General features: G+C 38.1%; 3 protein-coding genes across 6 annotated transcripts in view; all 3 read left to right on the top strand.

Annotated features, from left to right (window-relative positions):
- Positions 1-1,507: 1,507 nt before the first annotated feature.
- Positions 1,508-4,016, top strand: chchd1 (coiled-coil-helix-coiled-coil-helix domain containing 1). Of its 2 annotated transcripts, XM_079473302.1 has the most exons (4): positions 1,508-1,587; positions 1,691-1,841; positions 2,215-2,333; positions 2,800-3,599. In XM_079473302.1, the coding sequence occupies exons 2-4, from the start codon at positions 1,703-1,705 to the stop codon at positions 2,902-2,904; spliced, it is 363 nt and encodes a 120-aa protein (XP_079329428.1). In that variant the 5' UTR covers positions 1,508-1,587; positions 1,691-1,702; the 3' UTR covers positions 2,905-3,599. The 2 variants fall into 2 exon arrangements, with proteins under 2 accessions (XP_079329428.1, XP_079329427.1); XM_079473301.1 differs by having other exon boundaries at positions 1,508-1,841; positions 2,800-4,016.
- A 532-nt stretch (positions 4,017-4,548) lies between these two features.
- LOC306903845 (neurotrypsin) lies at positions 4,549-20,314 on the top strand. The gene is made up of 15 exons (XM_079473371.1): positions 4,549-4,622; positions 5,138-5,314; positions 6,423-6,468; positions 9,343-9,585; positions 11,310-11,448; positions 11,545-11,723; positions 12,613-12,760; positions 13,384-13,562; positions 13,716-13,857; positions 14,787-15,001; positions 15,082-15,223; positions 15,300-15,578; positions 16,234-16,356; positions 18,098-18,378; positions 18,469-20,314. The coding sequence occupies exons 2-15, from the start codon at positions 5,234-5,236 to the stop codon at positions 18,786-18,788; spliced, it is 2,517 nt and encodes an 838-aa protein (XP_079329497.1). The 5' UTR covers positions 4,549-4,622; positions 5,138-5,233; the 3' UTR covers positions 18,789-20,314.
- Positions 20,315-20,468: 154 nt separating this feature from the next.
- zswim8 (zinc finger, SWIM-type containing 8) overlaps positions 20,469-22,206 on the top strand; it is a 31,399-nt gene continuing 29,661 nt past the window's right edge. For 2 of the 3 annotated variants that reach the window (XR_013787536.1, XR_013787537.1), the window contains exon 1: positions 20,472-22,145. Coding sequence is in view for 1 of the 3 variants with exons in the window: in XM_079472337.1 (XP_079328463.1) it covers positions 21,968-22,145 (178 nt within the window). In the remaining 2 variants the exon portion in view is untranslated. Of the gene's footprint in view, positions 22,146-22,206 lie in introns of all 3 variants that reach the window. The other variant, XM_079472337.1, reaches the window with a different exon arrangement.

Genomic DNA, 22,206 nt, shown 5'->3' with positions numbered 1-22,206 from the left:
TTGAGTTCAGTCAAGCAAACAAGAGCAGGGAAGGTCAGAGATCAGGGACGGGTATCTTTGGCTTTTTGGTAATGTCCATGTCAACAGATTCTGCTGGCCCACCAAAAAACGATACACACCAAAAAACTCTTCTAAACCGTAATTCAGTTCTCAGAGATAGATATCCTGTGCAAAATTCAGTTTCATTATAATATGTTATACCCTATATTTCCATGCATTTCATTTTAAATGTTTCACAGTCCTTTTGTCCTGAGGCACATTCAAAATAAATTGGTTTCTCACCACTGATTTGTAACTTGGTGTCAAACTACTGAAATTGTGATACGGTCTACTTACTCCACTCATAATCCTGAATCTTGTTATGTAACAAATTGTTACAGCAAGTTTATGCTTCTGAGCTGTTCCAGAGATGATGCTAATTCTGAGTTGTTCCGGCTGGCCTGAAACTTGGCTTTTACACAACGTACCCCTTTAACAAACATGCAGAGACAAAGTCAGAATACCAAAGCAGATCTGAGTGCCTGATACAGCCTGACATTCACTCAATGTTTCCAAATGTGATACGTTGAAGCCATTCTATCATTAATTTACACTTCGGATACAGTAAAAAACACATCGCTACACAAGTCCTATAGACAATCCTTATGGCATGATTTACCATTAGTCAACCTCATTTAAATCTGTTAAAATCAACCACTCCCTATAAACAAGGTCAAATTTACAGCAGCTGCACAAGAAAACAGGAAACAACAAATGCATGTATATTTATGTTTTGTCAATAAAACTCACTGCGTCTCTGTGTATTGTAACCGGCTCTGTGCACAAAAGGGGGTTTCCGTCTGTAGGGAATATATTTGAATGCTATTTTGAAGATTCAAGGTGTTTTTCAGACTTGTTTTGATTGAGAACATCACATAGCTATTCAGATATCGCAACGAAATGTTTTATGTGTTTTCATTTTATTCTGTCGATTATTTGAAATCTTAACCTGAATGCAATTCAGACTAAAGACAAACATTCTGTGTTGGTAATTGTTAAGAAATTTGGCTTTTATTTCATTCATTATTAAATTTGTTCTGGCTTGTCTTGCACTGTCACATCTGCTGCTCAACCATGTCCTGAGTAAAACTTTTACTGGAAAACCTGCATCACCCAAGGGCATCCTGTCCTCATGTTTACAATTAAGTGCATGTCCAGTTTTTGTTACAGATGTTGAGTTGGTCAAAAATAGAATTTGAAGTGACTTGCTCACACCAACAGGGTGTAGTTAAATGTGTAATTAACACGAAGATGAATGTACAGAACTGCAGTTTGACGAACAACAACACATGACTTTCATTAGCAGTCCTTAAAATCTGCATTGAATTTAAATGATGCATTCTTTTAAACTATTGAATAATAACTAAACGTAATCATTCTAAATTAATATACGTATTAATATAATAATTCCGTAATAATAAAAGACGGCCCAGTATTTAACATACAAACAGAACTCACGATATTTTTCACGACAGTCTCTGCTGTTGTAACCACGACAACCGGTAGGGACCGCTTTTCGGCAGAACATGGCGACTTCCATTTGAGGACGTAAGGGAGAAAACGACAGTGACATTTAAAGGAGTGTAATCGTTACTGTTGTTTTACTGTTCTATAGGATTTCACTTATAGCTTGAGTTTTGTGTTTGTGAAGTGACATTATAAAATGGCGATGCAAAGTGGATCTGTGATTCAAGAGAAGGTAGCGAAACTGTTAAGCAGACAGCAGGGCAGACCCATCCTGAGACCCATCAAACCTCTGGCGCTGAAGAATGAGGTCGCCAATCGAAGACTGAGGAAAGGAGGTAAGGTTAAGCTTTTTAATGTCATAACCATACTTTATTAGTTGACGTGATCGCAAATAATATGCCGCGAGCTCTTGGTTTCACATTTACAGATGATGTTAAAAGGTGATGTTATGGATCAATATAGAGCTGTTTCCTATGCATAATATTTATGAATACAACTGTAAGTAGGACTTTGCCTTAACATGTGTTAACATTGCGCTTTACTTTTGTTGTTTATATATTTTGAAGCATATTCAACATTCAACATTGAAATGCATTGAAAGTTATTTGGCCTCACATTCCCTGAATATAATTGACTTTGATTAATTGATTAAAGAGCTGTTATAAGTTTGCCATACACTTACAGTATGATATGCAATCTTTATTACAGAGGCCACGTGTGTTACAGAGATGTCATTAGTGATGGCTTGCTGGAAACAGAATGACTTTAACAACACAGTCTGCTCTAAAGAAGTGTCAACTTTCTACACATGTGTGAAAAAGACCCAGGTAAAGCAGACATGCAAACACAGTCCTCAGACCTTGTCAAATCCTCATGAACCCCACCCTTCTGATTAAACTGCAGAATGGGACAGCTGCAATGGCCTTAATGAAACACGTTTTTGAACAATACATCGGACTGGATAACTTGGAAGAAAGACCTCAATTTTGTCTGCTGTGTCCTTGTTATGACAAAGTCATAACAAACAAACTTACCACTTCCCAATGCTGTTTCCTGCCAGACCACTAGTTTTTTTTCGCAATCATTGTTTGTTTCTGTGTTAACATCATCCACACGCATCATGTTACCGCTAACACCTTTTTAGGTGCATCTTTACAATTGGAATGTATTTTTTAAGCACTTATTGGCCATTTTTCATTTAGAAACCTCACTGGTTAAGAGATTAAAATTGTTTATGAAAACATGCCGCATTGTGTTTTGAATAGTAATATTGCTTCATGATTTCACTTTCAGGCCCAGAATAAGGCCAGCGGAAAGCAGGGAGGTCAAGGTCGACTTTTGCCAAAGGAAGCAACTGTCTTATTAAAACGATATCCCAACCTCTCTGGTGAAATCTAGCACCCCTACCACCGCTCAAGCAAAGAATGGAAACCTTCATAATCTGTGACGTATGGATGGGGACTTTAGACTGAGTGCAGGACTAGGAGTGACTGGGCAAACCAACTGATGAGATCCATTTGTGAAAAGGCTTTCTAAAAAAAAACTTTTTGTTGCAGAGACTCAATCTCTGCCAAAAGTAATTTATCACAACATCAGCAGATGTTCGCAAAGCAAATGAGCTGCATTCACAAGGTTGTGAAGGCACTTCTGTTGATTGCAACATTTGACTGACTTCATCTAAAAAGCACAAAGGAATCACTGCTTATTAAGTTCCTTGCATAAATGTAATTCTTTTGAGACCTTCTATTTTGTGTAGTTGCTTGCTGAAATATCAGTGTCGCTTTGTATCCATATTACTTTCTTTGATATGAATGTGGATGTTATTCATGTGTATTGGAAAAAAAAAATTGTATCTCCCCTGAATAACTGAGCGGTTTGCCATTTCCTGTTTTCTTCCTGTTCCATGCAATGTCCACCATATCATTTGCCTGTGACAGCCGTTTTCATTTATCATAAAATAAAGATGAAGGAAATAGTGGATTATGTTACATACCAGGATAAAGTGTATCCGTTTTAACCATGAAACTTTGCAGTAAAGATTTGAAAAGCTTATTCAATAAATTGAGTTATAAATTAATTTTTGTGTTCATATGATATGCTGTGTTTTGGTTGTTTTCAAACTTAGTGGCCTTGAATTGGTTTAGTTTCTTGTAATGTAATTTAACCATGACCGTTTCGTCCTGTGATAACATTGCCAACCATTTCCTTAGGCTGTTTATCTACTGTTGTCTGCAGAGTAGTCCCCAAAGGAAATGCCGTCTGCTATGAAAAGCCTCCTCAATCAAGACCTTGTAACTGCAACAGTGGAACAATGGACAACAGGACAAATTGCAAAAATGAGTTAAGTAACGGTAAACTGCCAAAAATACTCTACAGGACTACAACAGAAATAGCAGTGGTTGGCACAGCATTATATTTCCATCGGTATTACTCCCAAACCTAATTTGGAATCCTTCAAAGTGTGTACTTATGACCTTTTACTTTGATGCATAAATCAACCTCTTATACTCAGTATGACTTTAATATTATTTCCATCAAGCCGTCCCAGTCTCCATTTTAAGCATGTTCTGTATATAAACCAGATCAACACCCCAGACGAGAGTGTGGACGAATGCCAAGCAATGCAGCCACACCTTTGTGAATAAGATATGAGAAACTAAGGCTGTTATCATTTGTTGTTTTAGTGACTTGGTGCTTGATGAAGTGATCTTTGAGCTAAAAGAATGATAAGTTGGGAAAACACAGTTCTCCTCGTCACACGTCAAAATTCATGTTAGGCTAAGTAATGATGTAATCCTATACCGACTAACTCCCATCGTACCAGGGAGAGCAAATCCTCTTCGATATTGTATCGCAGTAATCCCACAAATGAAAACCAAATAAATATTGGACAAAAGTTAACTGATCCTGCACACGAAAGTGAATTCAAGTGTGAAGAAAAGTGTATCGTATGTATACAATGTTTAACTGTGAAAGCATTCAAAGGACTCTGATCTTTTATTGCACAGTAGGCTAAGTGATGATAGGCATACAGACGTTGTTATCCTTTAGTGGATCTGTATGAATTGCGAACAATGTGTTCTCATGCGCTTGTGTACACAGGTGAATAATACAAGGTGAGCTCAACCCTGTGGGCGGATACAGTTATGACATTTACGTAAAAAAACCTAAACATCAGAGAAACGAGACCTCGCAGAACTTTCGTTAAATATGAACAAATGGTGTTGAATTGATGGGCAAATAATCCCTCTTGTCGATCAACACGTTATATAAAACATGCATTTCAAAACAGCATCGGGTCTCAATTTAATACCGTTATAGAAAGTAGAACTAAATGTGCATATAATTCTTGTCTAGTTATTACATTAAAATATTCTGAAGGTTTTTATAGGGTAGCACGAGCAGCTGTGACGCGCATGTACTGCACGCTATGAGCGGCGCTTTAATGGTTTATTTCCGATAGTCGTCTCTGTAGTGTGTTGTGGTGAAGACTACTAGCAGCGGTGTCTCCTTTCAGTGTTACCTCCTGACGAGTGAACGCAAAGCTCAAACCCCAACACGGGAGGGGTGTGAGTCGTTTCCCGGACTTTTAAAAGTTGAGATTATGTTCATTTCTTGCGTTCTTTTTCAGTAACACCAAACGTCTGAGAGGAGACAGCATCGCACTATTATTGTGTGAAGGTAAATGGACCGTTGACGGCTATGATGGGACAGTTTTACTGGATGTATGGTCAATGACAGGATGGATATCAGTGGGATCTTCTCCATTGCTGCTATATTTTATTTCTCGGTCTGTGCCTATGGCAAGGTAAGATCGCACTATTAATGCTTTTCTCACAAACTAGCGGAAAAGATTACGACATTATTATTTTATTTTGTAGTAAATTATTTGTAGTTTGATTTTTGCTCTAGACTTTAAGAAGCGATACATGTGTTCATGTGTTGTTTGAATGAAAGTTGACAGCATCATTTATTTGTGTACAGTGCACTTTGACGCCCATTGATTGCGCGTGTGTGTCCTAATCCATCATTAATGGCACTTCTTGTAAAAAGCCGCGTCACGTGAATATGTAAATGTTTCTTAGTATTTTTGGACTGAAGTGTACTTTGACCCTGCATTTTAGTAGCCTAAATGAGATTTCAATAATCCGCTTGTATTAGTTGAGCCGTGAGCATTTTTGCGTGCATTCTTGCATACAGTTTTATGTTGCAGATTAAAATTTACGTGATTTTTTAAATAAACGATTTCTTATCTATTTTTTGGTTTTTTAGTCTATTATTAAAAATAAATAATAACAAACATTTATAGTAGGCTATGCGTGGACAGACCTGTGAAAAAACTTAATCGTTTTAACAACTGTCGCTGCGCCCTAAACAACGCAAACTAAAAAAGTTGAATGTATAGGCTAATTCTTGCCTCTTTGTTAGAGCCCGAAGGCACAAGAGTCCGATCTCAATGACGCAACCCGCCAAAACAAGCGCACTCTCATTATAATAAATGCACTGCAGACGCACGCGTCGCCCGCTCGCAGCGCAGTCAGCGTGTTAAGATTTTTTATCACATCCAGCTCACAGTGGCAGTCACGTAATGACTCGATGGTCCTGAAAGTATTCTTTGATCTCAGCTGAAACTGCCACAGCATTATTAAGCCTTTATGTGACATTTCGACGGATATCTTTGATAAGCTCTCCTTCAGGGCGAAACCCTCAGCTCAACAAAATAAACTCTAAAGGGCTTACACGTGCACTAAAGTGCAGCCAGACACATCGTGTTCGGGTCACAATTCTTGTGTGATTGTTGTTTTAATTCACTGTATCATATATCTTGTTTTTTAAATGAGTACTTGACGGTATTTACAGAAAGACTGGTACTTTGTTATAGTGAGAGAAATGAGTTGTCTTGTTTGTTTTCTCAGACAGGACAAAATGTTGCCTACCTGAATACACTGCTGCAGAACTCAGGTATGCAATTTTAGTATTTATTGGAGGTTAAATAAAAGTGGGGACCCTATGACTCGTGCAGTCTGGGATGTTTTTTTATTTACCTTATGTTTACTGGCAAAAAAACCTTCCATCGTCTCAATTGCTTGGAAAATTAAGCAACCTGTTTCAGACACATACTTATCAGTTGTTGCTGGTATGTGTATTTGTCTTGTAAATAGCTTCTATGTTTGAGCTGTATTCATTGATGCTTGCCTATGGCAAAGTTTACGAAACAGTCAACCGCAACAATCACTTCTCAGACGAGCTGAGAGAAACACATATTTGCTTGTAATACCTAAAAACAAAAACTTACTGATGACAGTGAATGGATGTGAAACAACCGTGCCATTGATGGGATCTGAAGAGTTTGAGAATGAGAACTAATATGGAATTGAAAGCGCTACCGCTTTTACACATTTCACGTGTCATATTTACGTTATTGCTTTCTGTGCCTCCCAAGCCTGGACAGGTTTGTGAGCTGACATCCCTAGGGCAAGATGCTTAAACACATTTAGCCTTCCAACTGAACCGTCAGTCTACTCCCAGTTCATGATGGGGCAGAGATTCTTTTATGATCGCCTCATTCATTTTACTTTTCTTAAACTCTGCTATTAAATTTCTCATATGTTTAACGTCACTGGTGGTTGGTATTGCAATCTATACCTGTAATGCCATGGGAAATAAAAGCAGAACACTACACTGATTCTATTTCAGCAAACTGCTTCATGTACAGACCAATGAAACATGAGCTCTCACGTGTGTATACAAGGAAAGATTTGTTGAACTGTGATTGTACAAGAATGGAAATTATTTGTAATGCCTAAACAAGTTTTGAACCGGTTAGAGGTGTGATGGGCTCATTTTTAGTCATAATTGTGTTCAGAAGCGAAAAAATATTTTTTGCTTAATTTTTCTGCTAATAGACTTACAGTATGTGTTGTCTGCACAATTGAAATGGTTGCACATGCATACCATACTCTTGGTGTTATTTATATCCACATTTTATAATTAAGAAAGTCCTCAACATTGTAAAATAACTTAATCGAAAAATCTTTTTATTTTAGCTTCTTGATCTAGATGACTTTTATGAGGTGCCACCTGGGATGTTTTTTTTAACTAGAACTATTGAGTAATGGAACTGTAATGTTGGCTCCCTTTCCTTTACTCTCCAGTCCAACTCATCCATTTAAAAAAGAAAAGGAATATTGTATTAAATTACACTAAACATATTTCTGCATAAAATTATTTTGACAATAAAAAGTGTTTCTGTGCTTTTTATTGATGTATTATACTTTTGAATACAGGTGCTGATCTCTCCAAATCCTGATTTGATTTTATATACGGTTTAACATATAAATACCATTATGATAGAACATTTTTTATTTGTTTGATGGCTGTCAAATATATATGGCATCCTCTTCTGCTCCCTTTTACATCAAGATAATTATAAAAACAGTTTACAGTGGAAAGTAATGCAATACTCTTCTCATATTATAAATACACAGTGCTTGTCAATAACGTGGAATGTGGAATGATACTGTGTCAGGTTTCTTTTTGTTCACAAGAATGTTTGTAATGATGACAAAAGAGTGTAATAGAGTCTCAGTGACTGCATTTGTCTCTAATATTCTTATATAAGCCATTCTTGATGTATGCCTCTCCATCTTTAAGTGTTCTAAGTATTTGTCAAAGTGTTCTAGACAAGCAATAACATGGCTGGCCTATTTGCGTGCGTGCAGGTGTGAATACTTTTCTGGCATTACCAGTGGAGTCATTTTGGTCCGTAATTCAGTGTGCTTATGTACTACATAAGGTTTTATAAAGCTAGGAGATGGTATCAACTCTCTCTCCCTGAGGGTTTACACCTGCTTTGTTTAAAAGAGAGATTTGCTCACACTTTCCTCTGTTTGATCCTGCACAACATCCCTTGCAAACGAAGTCTCATTTCAATACATAACAGCGAGGTCAATATTTCTTGACATTTTTAGGTTACTTGGATTTCAGGAAAAAAGTTATAATAGTTTTAACTATTTAACTGTCATTTCTGCATCATTAATGGCATCAAACAGAATTGCTTAAACAATAGTTTTCCTAATAAGTTTCAAACACCACCTCTGTCTTCCATTGGTTTGACAATCCTGGAGTTCTCTTTAAAAAGAACCTTAATTTTTTTATATCACCACATCAACCAGTGTACAAACCTCTTATTGTACACTGAACATTATAATCTGGATGGATGTAATATTTGGACTTTAGTTCAGCTGGCTCTCTGGCACTGTCCATTCACATTTCATTAAATGTAATAAAACACAGACTGGCAGCATATGGAGACAATGTTAGACTTCGGTTACAGTTTTGTGAATAAATTGTTGGCCCCCTTAAGAGCATAAACTTTGATTTTCATCACCACTGTTATTGTCTAATGAGTTTTATTTTTATTTTTACTCTTTTTGTTCAACTAAATCTTACCTTCACTAAAGCTTTTGCATTTTTATGATGTCAATATAACATTATTTAGCATGTTTATGATGCTATTTTCCTGTAAAAATGGTCAACTTGTACCTTTAATGTGAGTCTTTCAGGTTTAGCTGGTCCTCACAATATATGAAAAATTCTGATCCAAACTCGCATATCAACTCACCTACAGTAACTGCAAGGGCATTTTCATGATGAGTGACTCATCATTGTGGCTCCTTTTGTTCCGTATTAGGCCTACACTTGAAATCCTGTATCAATGCATTGAACATTTTTTATGTTAAAGTGTCTTAACAAGCTGACCTTTATAAAATCTCTTTCATGCCTCTCCAAGTGAATTTTATTTTGTAGCTTATAAAGTGTATGTGTTTCTCACAGGTCCTCTTTCCTGCTCTGAGGGCTTTACTGAGTCGGGTTATTACAACGGATCGGTGTCCCAGACGGATTCTGGCTCTGCCTGTCTTAAGTGGACCGAGTTTCCAGATTACATACAGCAGTACCCTAACCGGGGACTAGGAGACCACAGCTACTGTAGAAACCCTGATCGTGAATCCAACCCCTGGTGCTTTTACAGGCCGAAGTCAGGAGCCATCGGGTGGGCCTACTGCAACTGCCATCAGGGTGAGCCCTATCTTGTGCTTCTTCAACATTAAGTGGTTTCACAAAACTGCATTTTAATTTAAGTAGCCTTTTCATTGATTTGAACATCTAAAGATCTTAAGAATTTTTGGAAAAAGTGAGTGTCTGACAAAATATATTTATATGCAACAAAAGTAATTTCTTTAAAATGTAGAGTGGACCAATTTCTGTCTAACCTAATTTGACATAGACAAGTTCCAACCACGCTGTGGGTGTTTGTTTGTCTAAGTTAACGTGTCCTGTTAGTATTGCTGTCATTCCTGTCATATAAATCGATAGGTGTTGTCGACAATACTGAGTGACATTTATTTCTGTGTCAGAAACTGTGTCTGTGTGTGACAAGTCAAGGATTCTGCTCTTTTTTCATTGTCCTCTATTTTTCTTTCCATGAAGCCTTTTTTTAATCATCATCCGAGTCCTGTCATGTACGTTAATGTGTCCATTTGTTAATTTGGCCCACAATCGGAAAGTGTCTCTCTGCATCTCTTCACGCTGGTCTGTCATCGCCTTCTTCCATCTGGGATTCAGTACTGGGATGGTGCTGCACTGTGTGTGCTGTCATTATCCATGTCTGTCTTTCTTCTTATTTTCTGTGTCCAAGCAATTACAACACAGTTTCGGACTTGATTCGATTAAAACGTGATATTATAAATTAATGTCTGCGAGCATTATGTGAAAACAACATCATAATTCATAATTCAAGGTTTCTCTGTTGCAGAACACAGTTTCCATAAACAAATACTCAGCAAAAAAAGTCTGGGTTGCACCAACAAGGATTAGTCTTAAATCTTAGAATTGAATTCTGTTGTACCAAACGGTAAACCTTGTTTAAAATAATCAGGTTTATATTTAAGCTATCATTTGATCCAGGTTTTATTTTCACAGTAAATCTAGATAAACTTGAATTCGGTTGCGCCATTAATGTAAACTCTGATTTATCTCTCAGTTAGGGATTAACTTTAAACTTGCTGAGGAGGTTTAAATCATAAAAAACACAAATCTATAATAAAATGGCCAGAAACAGATACATAAGTCATGTCATGCTTATGTGATGTGTTTATTGTAAAGAAAAATGGAAATAAATGAAACACCTCAGCACGAGTGAGTTCAGGGTGGTTGGATGGTCGGCTGTGAAGCGTCAAGTTCAAAATGCCTGGCTTTCTTATCCAATACATGAGCATAACATCTGTGATTGAATGTAAAAGACTAACATCGTGAGAAGAGTAGCTAGTTATTTTAGCGTCCTGTCTAAATTGTGGTCCGGTCCCGAATAGGCGCACCTCATATCCCTCAAGGCTTGTGAAATGTGTTTATGGACAGTCAGGCTGATCAACAAATTATCCAGATAGAGGTCGCAAAATTATGTTTCTTTTACATGCACAAGATGTTTCTTTCCTTTTACATGACAGTGCAACACTGTAGCTGGTAAGTTACACAGGTAAAATCCATCATGGCGGACAAAAATATAAGTTTAAATACAGGTTATAGTTTTAATCTATGATTTGTTTAACTTTGTTAAAATTAAGTGGTGCAATGCAATTTGAATTAAAATCAAATGTGAACATGAACATCTATCAACACGACAGACCTTTTCACATAACCGTCGCACAGATTTCTCGTCTTGGCATAACAATGCTTTTACAATATAAAGAAGGTGTAAGCTTGTCCGATGTTTTAAATCACTGAATATGTACTCACCCGTCCAGGTGCAGCACAGTTGGTGGGAGGTTCGTCCAATAAGAGTGGCCGTCTCGAGGTGTACCTAAATGGCCATTGGGGAGCAGTGTGTGACACCTACCTGACTGACCGAGATGCCAGTGTCATCTGTAGACAGCTGAGACTCGGGTATAAGATGCTAACTTTATTCATTAACAGCTAGACACTCTTTATTGAGTAATATAGTGTGTGGATTCATTTAATTACCCGATTACCTGCAAACAGCGAAATTGGCACCGCACTGCGGCACTCATACTTTGGGCCTGGTTCTGGTCTTTTTCACTTTGAACGTCTTGGCTGCCATGGCAATGAAAATTCTCTGCTGGAGTGCCGAAGTAGGAAATATGTCTCTGGTGATTGTAACCATGGCAATGAGGCTGGGGTGGTGTGTGCTGTACCTGAGGGTAAGTTTGTTTTATTTGGGTTTTGCATCATGATTATTATTCCTACATGTTTATTTGTTTTAGTTACAGTGAACCATGAATTATATTAGACTTTTATATGTATTTTTGATCAGATTTTTATAATATTTTACTACTTTTTGCTCTGTGCTGAAAGCTTAGTTGCTGTAAATCAGAATAATGATAAATACTTTCTTAGCCCGTTTTGTATTTACTTTTAAAACCAACTGGCGCAATTGTAATTCGTACTTCATGAATTAAGTATGTGTACATACTATAACTACATTATTTGTAGTTAAGAACTCTTGAAAACCCCAAAGATGTATGTAATGCAAGAAAGTGTCTTTAAAGTAAAGTAAATGATGTCATCTTGTTACGTGTACTTCATTTAGTTTTTAAAACAAAGCAGTATGCAAAACAGCAGCTGAGCTTCCTCTTTCTGGTCAGACTTATGATAGGGTTTGCAGGTCACAACTCAGTACCTATATTTAAATCAGTAATGTAGTGTGAAAAATACTTCTGTGGAGCTAAATGCAGACAGAATTCATTTAATGTGAGAGACAGGAGCAGGGTCATAAACAGTGTGCCTAGGGTTGCTGAAACAGGGTCGGGTATATTTATAGAGTGCTGTGAATTATTCACACAGAAACATTAGAAAGAAAAAAGCAATTTGAGAGCTCTATGGCTTTGCCAAGGGTCTTTATATATGTCCCCATAACACACACACATTTCAAAGCATTCTCCCATATGTGCATGCATGACAGTCAGATTTATGCTTCGGTTTTGAATATGATGCGAAATTTCAAGTATTCAGAAAGATCTGATCAGATTTTTTTCTAGTCACTGTCCACTCCAGTGTTGAATTATCAGTTAATAACATTGTTTTGATTAGGCAATGGTGCCCCCCTGAGGCTCGTGGGAGGGCTTGAGGATTTCGAGGGGCGCGTGGAGGTGTACCATAACGGGAGATGGGGCACTATCTGTGATGATGAATGGGATGATATTGATGCTGAAGTGGTCTGCAGACAGCTCGGAATGGGGTAAATCATACAAATAAATGTTATCATGTGTCTCGTGCCAAAGTCTAAAAGCAATACGTTTTATTCTTTCTATAAGATTTAGTTATAGCATTGTCAGGATGTTATGGTATGCCTTTTTACATGAATAAAATGCTTTGCACGGTTTCTTTAAGTGATTAAAAGACACTGCTGATGTCATTCACAAATCCGAGTGCTTGCCTGAAAGGACAGTCTTTATTTATACACACACACACACAGACACACACACACACACACACACACACAGGGAGTGAACTTTATTAATATAGATGAATGGAAGGTGTGTTTGAATGATTTATGAGGCAAAAGGAATCACTCCATGAATCTGCAGAGGGAGAGAAAGACACAGATTTTACCGTTTTTCATCCATCAATAATACAAACACTAAGGACATACATATTCTACATGACTTTTTACTGTACCTTACACTGCAATAGAAATATAATTTCTATGATGGACATTCTAGTTCAGAGCTGTAGTTTTGTCCTGTTTTTAGTCATTACATTTGTATTATTAACTTGCTTCCTACTAGTTATATTCTTAGCAGTTGAATGTTGGTTATGGCTTTGGTATCATAAGGAATCAAAGGCAATGTTTGTTTTCAGTGGCGTGCCAAAGGCGTGGACATGGGCGCACTTTGGACAGGGCACTGGGCCGATCTTGCTGGATGGAGTGCACTGCACAGGAAATGAGCTGTCTCTTGAGGAATGTCCTCATGCACCCTGGGGCCAACACAACTGTGACCATATGGAGGATGCTGGGGTGTCTTGCAACCCATATACAGGTGATGTCATGAACTACATGATACAGCATCATACCAGCCTTTTTTATACATTAAGACTAATTAAAGAGTGCGAAATCCACCCCATCATCTGTTATCGGATTTTCTTGTGCAGACATACATTTCTTAACAGTAGATATATTGATACTCCTGTAGATGGAGTTTTGCGCTTAGTGGGAGCTGATGGCCCATGGGAAGGTCGCCTTGAGGTGTATCATGCTGGAGAGTGGGGCACAGTGTGTGATGACAACTGGACACCACGTCACACACAGGTGGTGTGTCGACAGCTCGGTTACAGGTAGTTTGTTTATATGGCCAGGTTAATTTTTTATCTCATGAAATCAGGAATGTGTGGTTGCACATTTAGAAATACAGTAATGACTTGATCTAAGCAGCGTTATTATAGTTTTCATTTTAGTTTTATTCATATTTTAAATTAGATCTTTTTTTTTGATTTTGTGTTAATTTTAGTTAAAGTTTTAAATTAAAGTTTGAGCAAATTTGATATACGCTTTTGTCATTTTATAATTTATTGGTATATATCTTCATGCTGCTACGATTAATTCGTTTTTATTTTTGTTTTATTTTACTTTTTGTTTATTATTATAATTTTACTGCTTTAAACTTACTTCAGTTTATTTTTAAGGCAACATTTCAATTTTTCCTTGAGGTTAGTTTTTCCAAAAATGTTTAGGTCAATATTTTATTTGATTTCAACGCACAGGAATGTTTTCAAAGTTTTAATTTTAGTGAAATAAAATAACCTTGGATCCAAGTGCTTCACTAAACTTTCAAAGCATTCAACTGCTCACTAGCTTAGCATCTGTCTGCCCCTCTTCAACTCTTCTGACAGGTTAAACAAAGCCTGATCTCTTTGTCACTTTAAACAGACTGATAAGCTCTTTGCACTACCTCACATCTGCACTGTTGTATATTTCACTAGTTTGCACTCTATCTGCCATTACCTATATTCTTTTTCTTTTATTTAAAATCCCTGCTTGTAAAGTTGTCTTTTACATATATATACGTATATATTCTGTATTTTTTAAATATATGTTTATTCTGTGTTAGTGTTATTTGTTTGCACCGTGGTTCTGAGAGTAACACCATTTCAATCCTTTATATGTTCAGTAATGTACATGCAGTATAACTGAGCATAAAGCAGACTTTGACTTCGACTTGACAGCTTTGTGATTTGTTGCCATAATTCTGCTTTGTGTCCAACAGAGGGCGTTCTGAGTTGGCTCCAGATGGGATGTATGGAGAGGGTACAGGAGTGATCCTGTTGGATGAGGTGAAATGTGACGGGGGAGAAAGTAACCTGTTGGATTGTAGTCATGGTGAGTGGGGGCAACATGACTGCTCTCATAGTGAGGATGTGGGAATACGCTGTGAAAGAGAAGGACATAACAATGAACTTCCTGAACCGGCTCCTGCAACAGGTGCGTATATATTTCTTATCAATGTGTTCTTTCTTTAAAAACTGATATAAAGTGTATACTAGTTTTATTTGTAATCTTAGGTCCCCTTGTGAGGCTGGTGGATGGTGAGAGTCGTAAGGAGGGCCGTGTGGAGGTGTTTATTAACGGCCAGTGGGGTAGTGTGTGTGATGATGGTTGGAATGACATCAACGCAGGAGTGGTCTGCAGACAACTGGGATTCGTGTAAGCATGTCTCTTTTGACATAAAGGTCAAAATCTTCAGATAAATGTATTGGTTGCCGTTTCCGATCCTTTTCAGTGGTGTCTCCAAGGCCCGTTCCATGGCTTATTTCGGCGAGGGCAAGGGACCAATTCATCTGGACAATGTGAAGTGTGTCGGGACAGAGGCTTCATTAGGGGAGTGTTCAGCTGTTGGATCAGATTCCAATGACTGCAGGCACAGTGAGGATGCAGGGGTGATCTGTGACTATATCACTGAGCCTGTGAAGGACAGTGTTATGGCAAAGCAGGATTGTGGCCTGAGACCAAACACACAGAGGCGCAGGAGGAGGATTGTAGGAGGAGACAAATCTCTACGGTAATGAACAATGAACATGATTTATGTCATGGTTTTATTATCTAACTGTTTAAATATGCATTGAGTAGATTATTAATTGAATGTTTGTTATTTATTGTTTAATTCCATGTCTTATATTGAACTGTGCTCAAATGAGAACAATATATCATTCTTACTTTTACAACTGAAATAAAATGAAAGAGTGACCAATAAGTGTGTTTAATGTATTACCTGCATTGCTGCACTAAGCATTTTATTATTTAATGAAAACACTATTTGTCTCTTTTACAAGCCAATGTGTTATACACAGCAAACTAAGTTTCAGTTCAGTTAAAGGGACAGTTCACCCAAAAATACAAATTCTGTCTTCATTTACGCACCCTCAAGTTGTTCCATATCTGTATAAATGTCTTTATTCTTATGAACACAGAGAAAGATATTTGGAACAATGCTTGTATTGTAACCATACTGTAGTTGTTAGTTCTGTTAAACACAAAAGAAGATATTTTGAAGAATGTTGGAAAGTAAACCGTTCACGGGCACGTTTGACTATCATTTTATTTTTCCTACTATGGTAGTTTTTAAGTTTTTTAACAAAGGTTAACATTTGCTTGAAATTCCGGCTGCATTTTGAATGTGCATACTGTAAACTGTTGTAAAATCATCCCCCATGTAGGGGGGATTGGCCATGGCAAGTATCTCTGTGGCTGAGGTCTCAATCAAAAGGCACCCATCCGCTTTGTGGAGCAACTCTCATCAATTCCTGTTGGGTTATCACAGCTGCTCATTGTTTCAAGAGGTGAGAGAGACTTTACTGGCATCTAGTGGCTGCATGTGAAATGGCAAACGCACCATTACATTTATTCTATTGATGTTAGATTGGTAAATAAACGAACATGCTTTCATGGGGCATTTTTTAATTCCGCCTGAATTTGGCATACCCAACTTTAAATGCACACCATATCCACATACATACAGTGATGTAATTAAAAAAATTTGGTATCATATTCCAGGAAAACCCCCCAAATTTCATAAAACATTGCTGAAAGTGATAAACATTATTGTATGTGTTGTCAGTTCTATTGAAAAGACAGATAGATTTTCTTCTCTATCATGTGGTATTCAATTATTATTCTAAAGCAACTCAAGTGTCCTTTTTTTATATGTGCCTGAATTTGGCGTACCCAATTTCAAACAGACCCCATTACCACATCCAGTATTTTTTTGTAATTTCACAGTAAACACGTTACATGTAGCACAGCTGAAAGTGCATGTAACAAGCAAAATTTAGTGTTGAAATCCTTGAGTTGGTCATGGTGTTTCGTCCGCCTCCCCTCTTGTGCATTGCCATATCCTCTGATCAAATAAGAGGTCTACATTGAGTTCAGAGTCTGAGCTTCCGTTTAATATGTCTCTCATGTGGATAAAGAGAGTCTCTGAATTGTTTACTTTCCAAGCTTTTTTGTCATTTTGGTGATGGCAGACATTGGAAGCCAATATTTAGCTTTTAAAACCACGAAAAGAGGTAGGAAAGGATTTATTTAGTAGACACATTTACATTTAGTCATTTATCAGACACTTTTATCCAAAGCGACTTACAGATGAGGAAACATTGGAAGCAATTAGAACAACTAAGGCAACAAAATACATAAGTGCATCAAAACTAGTCCATTAATGCCTAGCACAGTATACAAAGCTAAGAATAATGAGGTTAGTAAATTAAATTTTTTTTGAATAAGAAGAAAGAAAGGGAAAAAATTAGGTTAAATTAATCCGCGACGTGTTGACGGAAGACATGCGTTTTCAGACGTTTTTTAAAGATGGCAACAGAGTCTGCTGATCTTGTAGCAGCTGGTAGATCATTCCACCAATGTGGAACAGATCCAGAGAAGGTATGGGAGAGTGACTTTTTTCCTTTTTGGGATGGTACCACTAGTCGTTGTTCCTTTGCAGACCGCAGGGATCTGGCAAGAAGATAGGTCTGCATTAGCGAGTGAGACACCAAACTAACGAAAAATATTATGTAGCATTTGTGACCATAATGTGGGATGTAGTTATTAGCTTAGATATTAGGGTGATGTGATGTTTTTACAAATATCAATTTCATACATCATAATTCATTCGACTTGCATTCGATCTGTGGTAAATATCAATAAATCCAACTGGAGATCTATATTCTGTGGAATAAGAGCTTTCATTTAATGTATAACTTGAACATGTTGAACATACTTGAACATGTTCATGATCATAAACACACATAATTTAAAAGGGGCTATGGGAATATGATGAATTTCAGCCTAAATAAGTTATTTTATGTACGATAAATGCCAAAATGGTGCACATCTCCAGAAACTAGAGACGTTAAGCTTCCAATAATACCACATATGATAATTAGAATTACAGAAATACATGTAAAAAACATTTTTGTGATGTCATTTTGGACCCACCGGTGGGTCCGTAGAGTTTAACAGACCCATTATTTGCTCTGTATATTTGTATATTTATATCACTATATTCGTGTTTTCATGTCCTTTTTTCAGGTTTGGTTCAGATCCATCCCGGTATGTGTTAAGGCTCGGTGACTACCACACAGAGGAGAGGGACGATTTTGAGCGCACTCTCTCTCCCGAGCGCATCGTCATCCACAGAAAGTACCACAGCCAGGGCTGGGAGTATGATATTGCCTTACTGAAGTTGAAGGGTACAGATGAGAGCTGTGTAGCCTTTAACCCACACACTAATGCAGTTTGCCTTCCGGCTCAAAGCAACAAGAGGGGCAAGAGGCCCGTTGCCTGCATTATCACTGGCTGGGGAATTACAGGTACTGCAAATTCTTTGGGTGAACCGTCTCAGTGACGTATTGCAAAGAACTTGTTTTAATGTAGCTTTCTTCTCATGCTGTCTCTGATAGATTCTGAGTATTCCCGAACACTGCTGCAGGCCTGGGTTCCCTTACTGCCCTCCTGGAAGTGTAAAAAGCGTTACAGAAGTCGCTTCACCAGCCGAATGTTGTGTGCCGGCAGCTTGTCTAACCACCGGCGTGTAGACAGTTGTCAGGGTGACAGCGGGGGACCGCTGGTGTGTCAGGGTGAGGGTGGCCACTGGATGCTCACAGGCATCATCTCCTGGGGTCACGGTTGTGGCGACCCCACCTACCCAGGTGTATATACACGAGTCAGCAGGTTTCTGAAGTGGATTGAGAAAGTCACCCACAGCCCTGTCGAAGTGTGATGTGTATATGTAATACAAAAGGTTCATTAGCTGACCATTGGCTGGTTCGGTTACATTTTATATGTTGCAAATTTACTACTTGCACCATGTTAATTCCATTTTTTACACTTGAAGAGAGACATTCATAAAAATGCACAGGAATGCAAAGCAACATATCTCACAAGTAGGTGATATGTGTGAATAAGTATTCTTCTGGATTGGAAGGTTTTGCTTTTGTATATACGTCTTTTTGCACTAGTTTGCATGCCATATATCTGGAACATTTGTGGGAGTTCTGCGACCCACTTGTTCCTGATCAGGTTCTTAAATTAAATAACACATTGCACTTACACATTGTTACTCGCTTGACTTAATTATTTTTTGTACTGGAAGTTCATAAAGGCAATGAACAGCATGGGGTAAAAAGTAAGGAATTATAAACATTCCACATAAGCCATAAGGTATTATTCAGTTTACAGCTAAATGTCCTCTGTTTTGCATATTTTGGGGGAATGCAGTTTCAAATGTATGTACTGTATGACAAGACATATGACAAGATTTTTCTGAAGCATCTACTCTAATAATCTCAATTATTTATCAGCTGGATGAGGTGGTGCATAACAAGTTAAAATTGCACTCCCAGCAGAAAAACACAAAACTTGCATTTTAATCATGACTATGATTTGAGCTAAAATCTTTTCCCAGGGGTGCCAGAGAAATAAATGCAATGCTGGAGAAAGTATTTTAAGATATAGGCAAAAAAACTGCTGATCAACAGAGATGTAATCTGTTACCATCTGACAGTCACTCAATGACAACTTCAAGTTGTGTGAGTAATGTATGCTGCATTGGTGTTTCCTTCCTCTCAGCATGTTTTTAAAATGTCTAAAACTATTTCTGTAGACAGGTGTCATTCAAGTTTTTGATTGTGGTATTTATTTACATAAATTATCGGCTTACAGCAGTTTGACAAATGAAATGAGGTACAACAGCAGTTTAGTCTGCTGTTTTATATCAGTTTTCTGTCACACTAAGTCAATTAAATTGTTTACTTAAATGCTTTTGTTATGGCTACACTTTTGTTATTTATTAGCTTAATCCCAAATGTAACCTTAATGTACTTTTGTAACGATGTTAAGCAGTCAGGCAACTTAAGTGTGGCGTTATAAACATGTATAGCAAATCATGTTGTGAGTTGGCATAAATGTTTACACCAAGTCTTTGTCTGCTGTCTTTGTATACTGTTATTTGTATGCACGGAAAAATATGATGTGGAGCGCAAAAAGGCCTAGTGTTATTTTAAAGCACCATGACATTAATAATCTGAATCCAACATTATTGTGTATATATTGCATTTTGAAAATCTGTGTTTATTGCCCACGTTTGTGTCATACCAACACAACAACACTAAATTAAATAAACGTGTCCTTCATTTCATAATGAATCCATCAAAGTGATGGTCAGTAGCTTTAGACTATACATTCACACAGTCATTCATTCATTCCACCACCGTTTCAATCTGTTGCACAATAAATCATGCTTTTGTTAACATTTGTCTAAGCCTCTAATTCAAACGCTTGCCTAACTAAATCTATTTATAAATATCATCAAACGAACGCGCGATTTAATGTGCAAGCTCGTGTGAAGATCGTTGTTTTACTGCTGCCTGGTTTTAATGTGGAGCGGAAGTGCGTATCAGCTGATGCTGGAGAGCCATCTTCATCTATCCGAGCCGATGAGAGGAGGGGCGCAGGACAGAGAGAGAGAGGGAACAGGGGATCTCGACTCCAAATTGTCGGCTTAAAAAGACATTTTGGATCCGGAGAGCGGTGGCTGTCGTAGGTCGTCGTGGGAAAAGAGAGAAGAACTTAGAAACGGAGAACCAGAAAAGTGCCGGCCGGTGGCACGTCAAGCGGATGACAAGCTTTTACATACAAAGGAGAATGAATATATTGAAGAGGCAGCTATATGTGTCATAAAGATAATTAAATGGTTACCGTGGATGGACGTCTGGCCTGGTCGAGGGTTCAGATTTGCAGTATGATCGTCTGAGTTCACCCACTGAGCTGCTTGGGACACAATGCTGAGATAAAAAAACACTGGTCAGTCAGACCTTTGTTTTGGTAATCAGTGGCCATAAAAGACTCGGGATAGGGACCAAGGCTTTCGTGCCAAAATATAAAAACAGTGTTATTCCGTCTGGATATATGCGAGGACAGGCAACAGTTGAGTGTGTAGTGTGATGTCACGTTATTTATCTTTTTGAACGCACGAGTCTGAAGTATTTGTGATTTCGGCTAGCCGTAAAGCTAGCAGGCTAACAGTTAGCCTCTCCGTGTTAGCAAGAAACCGCGATCGGGGGCGATTCAACGGCATATACCGGATTTGTTTTGAGTTCAAATGGATTCATTACTGCGGTTTGGTCTTATTTAAAAGAAACATAAATCGAGGCCCTCTGGGTTTACTTTTTTCTTTATAGTCTTTTTGTTAGCCGTGTGGCTGTTGTGGGACTCGAGGCTCAGCTGATGGGACAGATAAGAGATTAAATAAAGCGTAAAAGAAATAACGCGTGCATTTGAAAACGACTGAACGTCACTTATATATGTTGATATGCAAGCGAGAATCTACAGTTCGTGCTGTCAGATAACACAACTCGCTGTTTAGTTGGCAAAGCCAAGAAAAGCATATGGTGACAATCTTCAGACAGCTGAAGAGGCCCGTTTTCTTTACGTTTTATCAGTAAACACGACGTTTAAAGAATTAAACCAGTTCGTTTGAAAAACTTTAAGTTCAAATTAAAAGCTAAGGCACTTTAATTTAGAAAACGCTTGGTTTTAATGATGTCATGTGTTGTGTCATTTAGGTGGTTTAATGAAAACTAGACCCCGGCCATCTCCACCAAGTGACTCGGTGCACATTATATAAAACCATGGATTAACACCACATAACTAGACGGCTGAAGGTTAAACACGACCGCAGTGATGCGCAAGTGGTTCATTCTGACACCGTAAATATATGTAGTAAAGAAAGCGAGGCAGCAAGACTTCGCAGAGGTCCTCGCACACTGTTTTGGTCGAGCGTGAGTTTCCCCTCCCCCTGCCTAATTCGCCCTGGTGCGAGTGTCAGTCTCTCAAAACAACAAAAGCCAAGAGGCTCGTTGAGGTTGCTCGGTTCTCCGGTAACGGGACACGGCGGATGTGATGGAACTGATGTTCGCCGAGTGGGAAGACGGGGAGAGGTTCTCTTTTGAAGACTCGGACCGTTTCGAGGAGGACTCTCTGTGTTCATTCATATCAGAGGCTGAAAGTCTTTGCCAGAACTGGAGGGGATGGAGGAAGCAGTCTGCCGGTCCAAATTCACCCACTGTGAAGATTAAAGGTAGTGAAATATTTTCTTGGTGCGTTGTCATTGAAATGTGATCATCGCACCATGCCTTGGC

This window comes from Barbatula barbatula, assembly GCF_947034865.1.
Source record: "Barbatula barbatula genome assembly, chromosome: 14".
Lineage (NCBI taxonomy): Eukaryota > Metazoa > Chordata > Actinopteri > Cypriniformes > Nemacheilidae > Barbatula > Barbatula barbatula.
The sequence above is the reverse complement of the archived record's forward strand: the minus strand, read 5'-3'. Positions and strand labels throughout refer to the sequence as shown.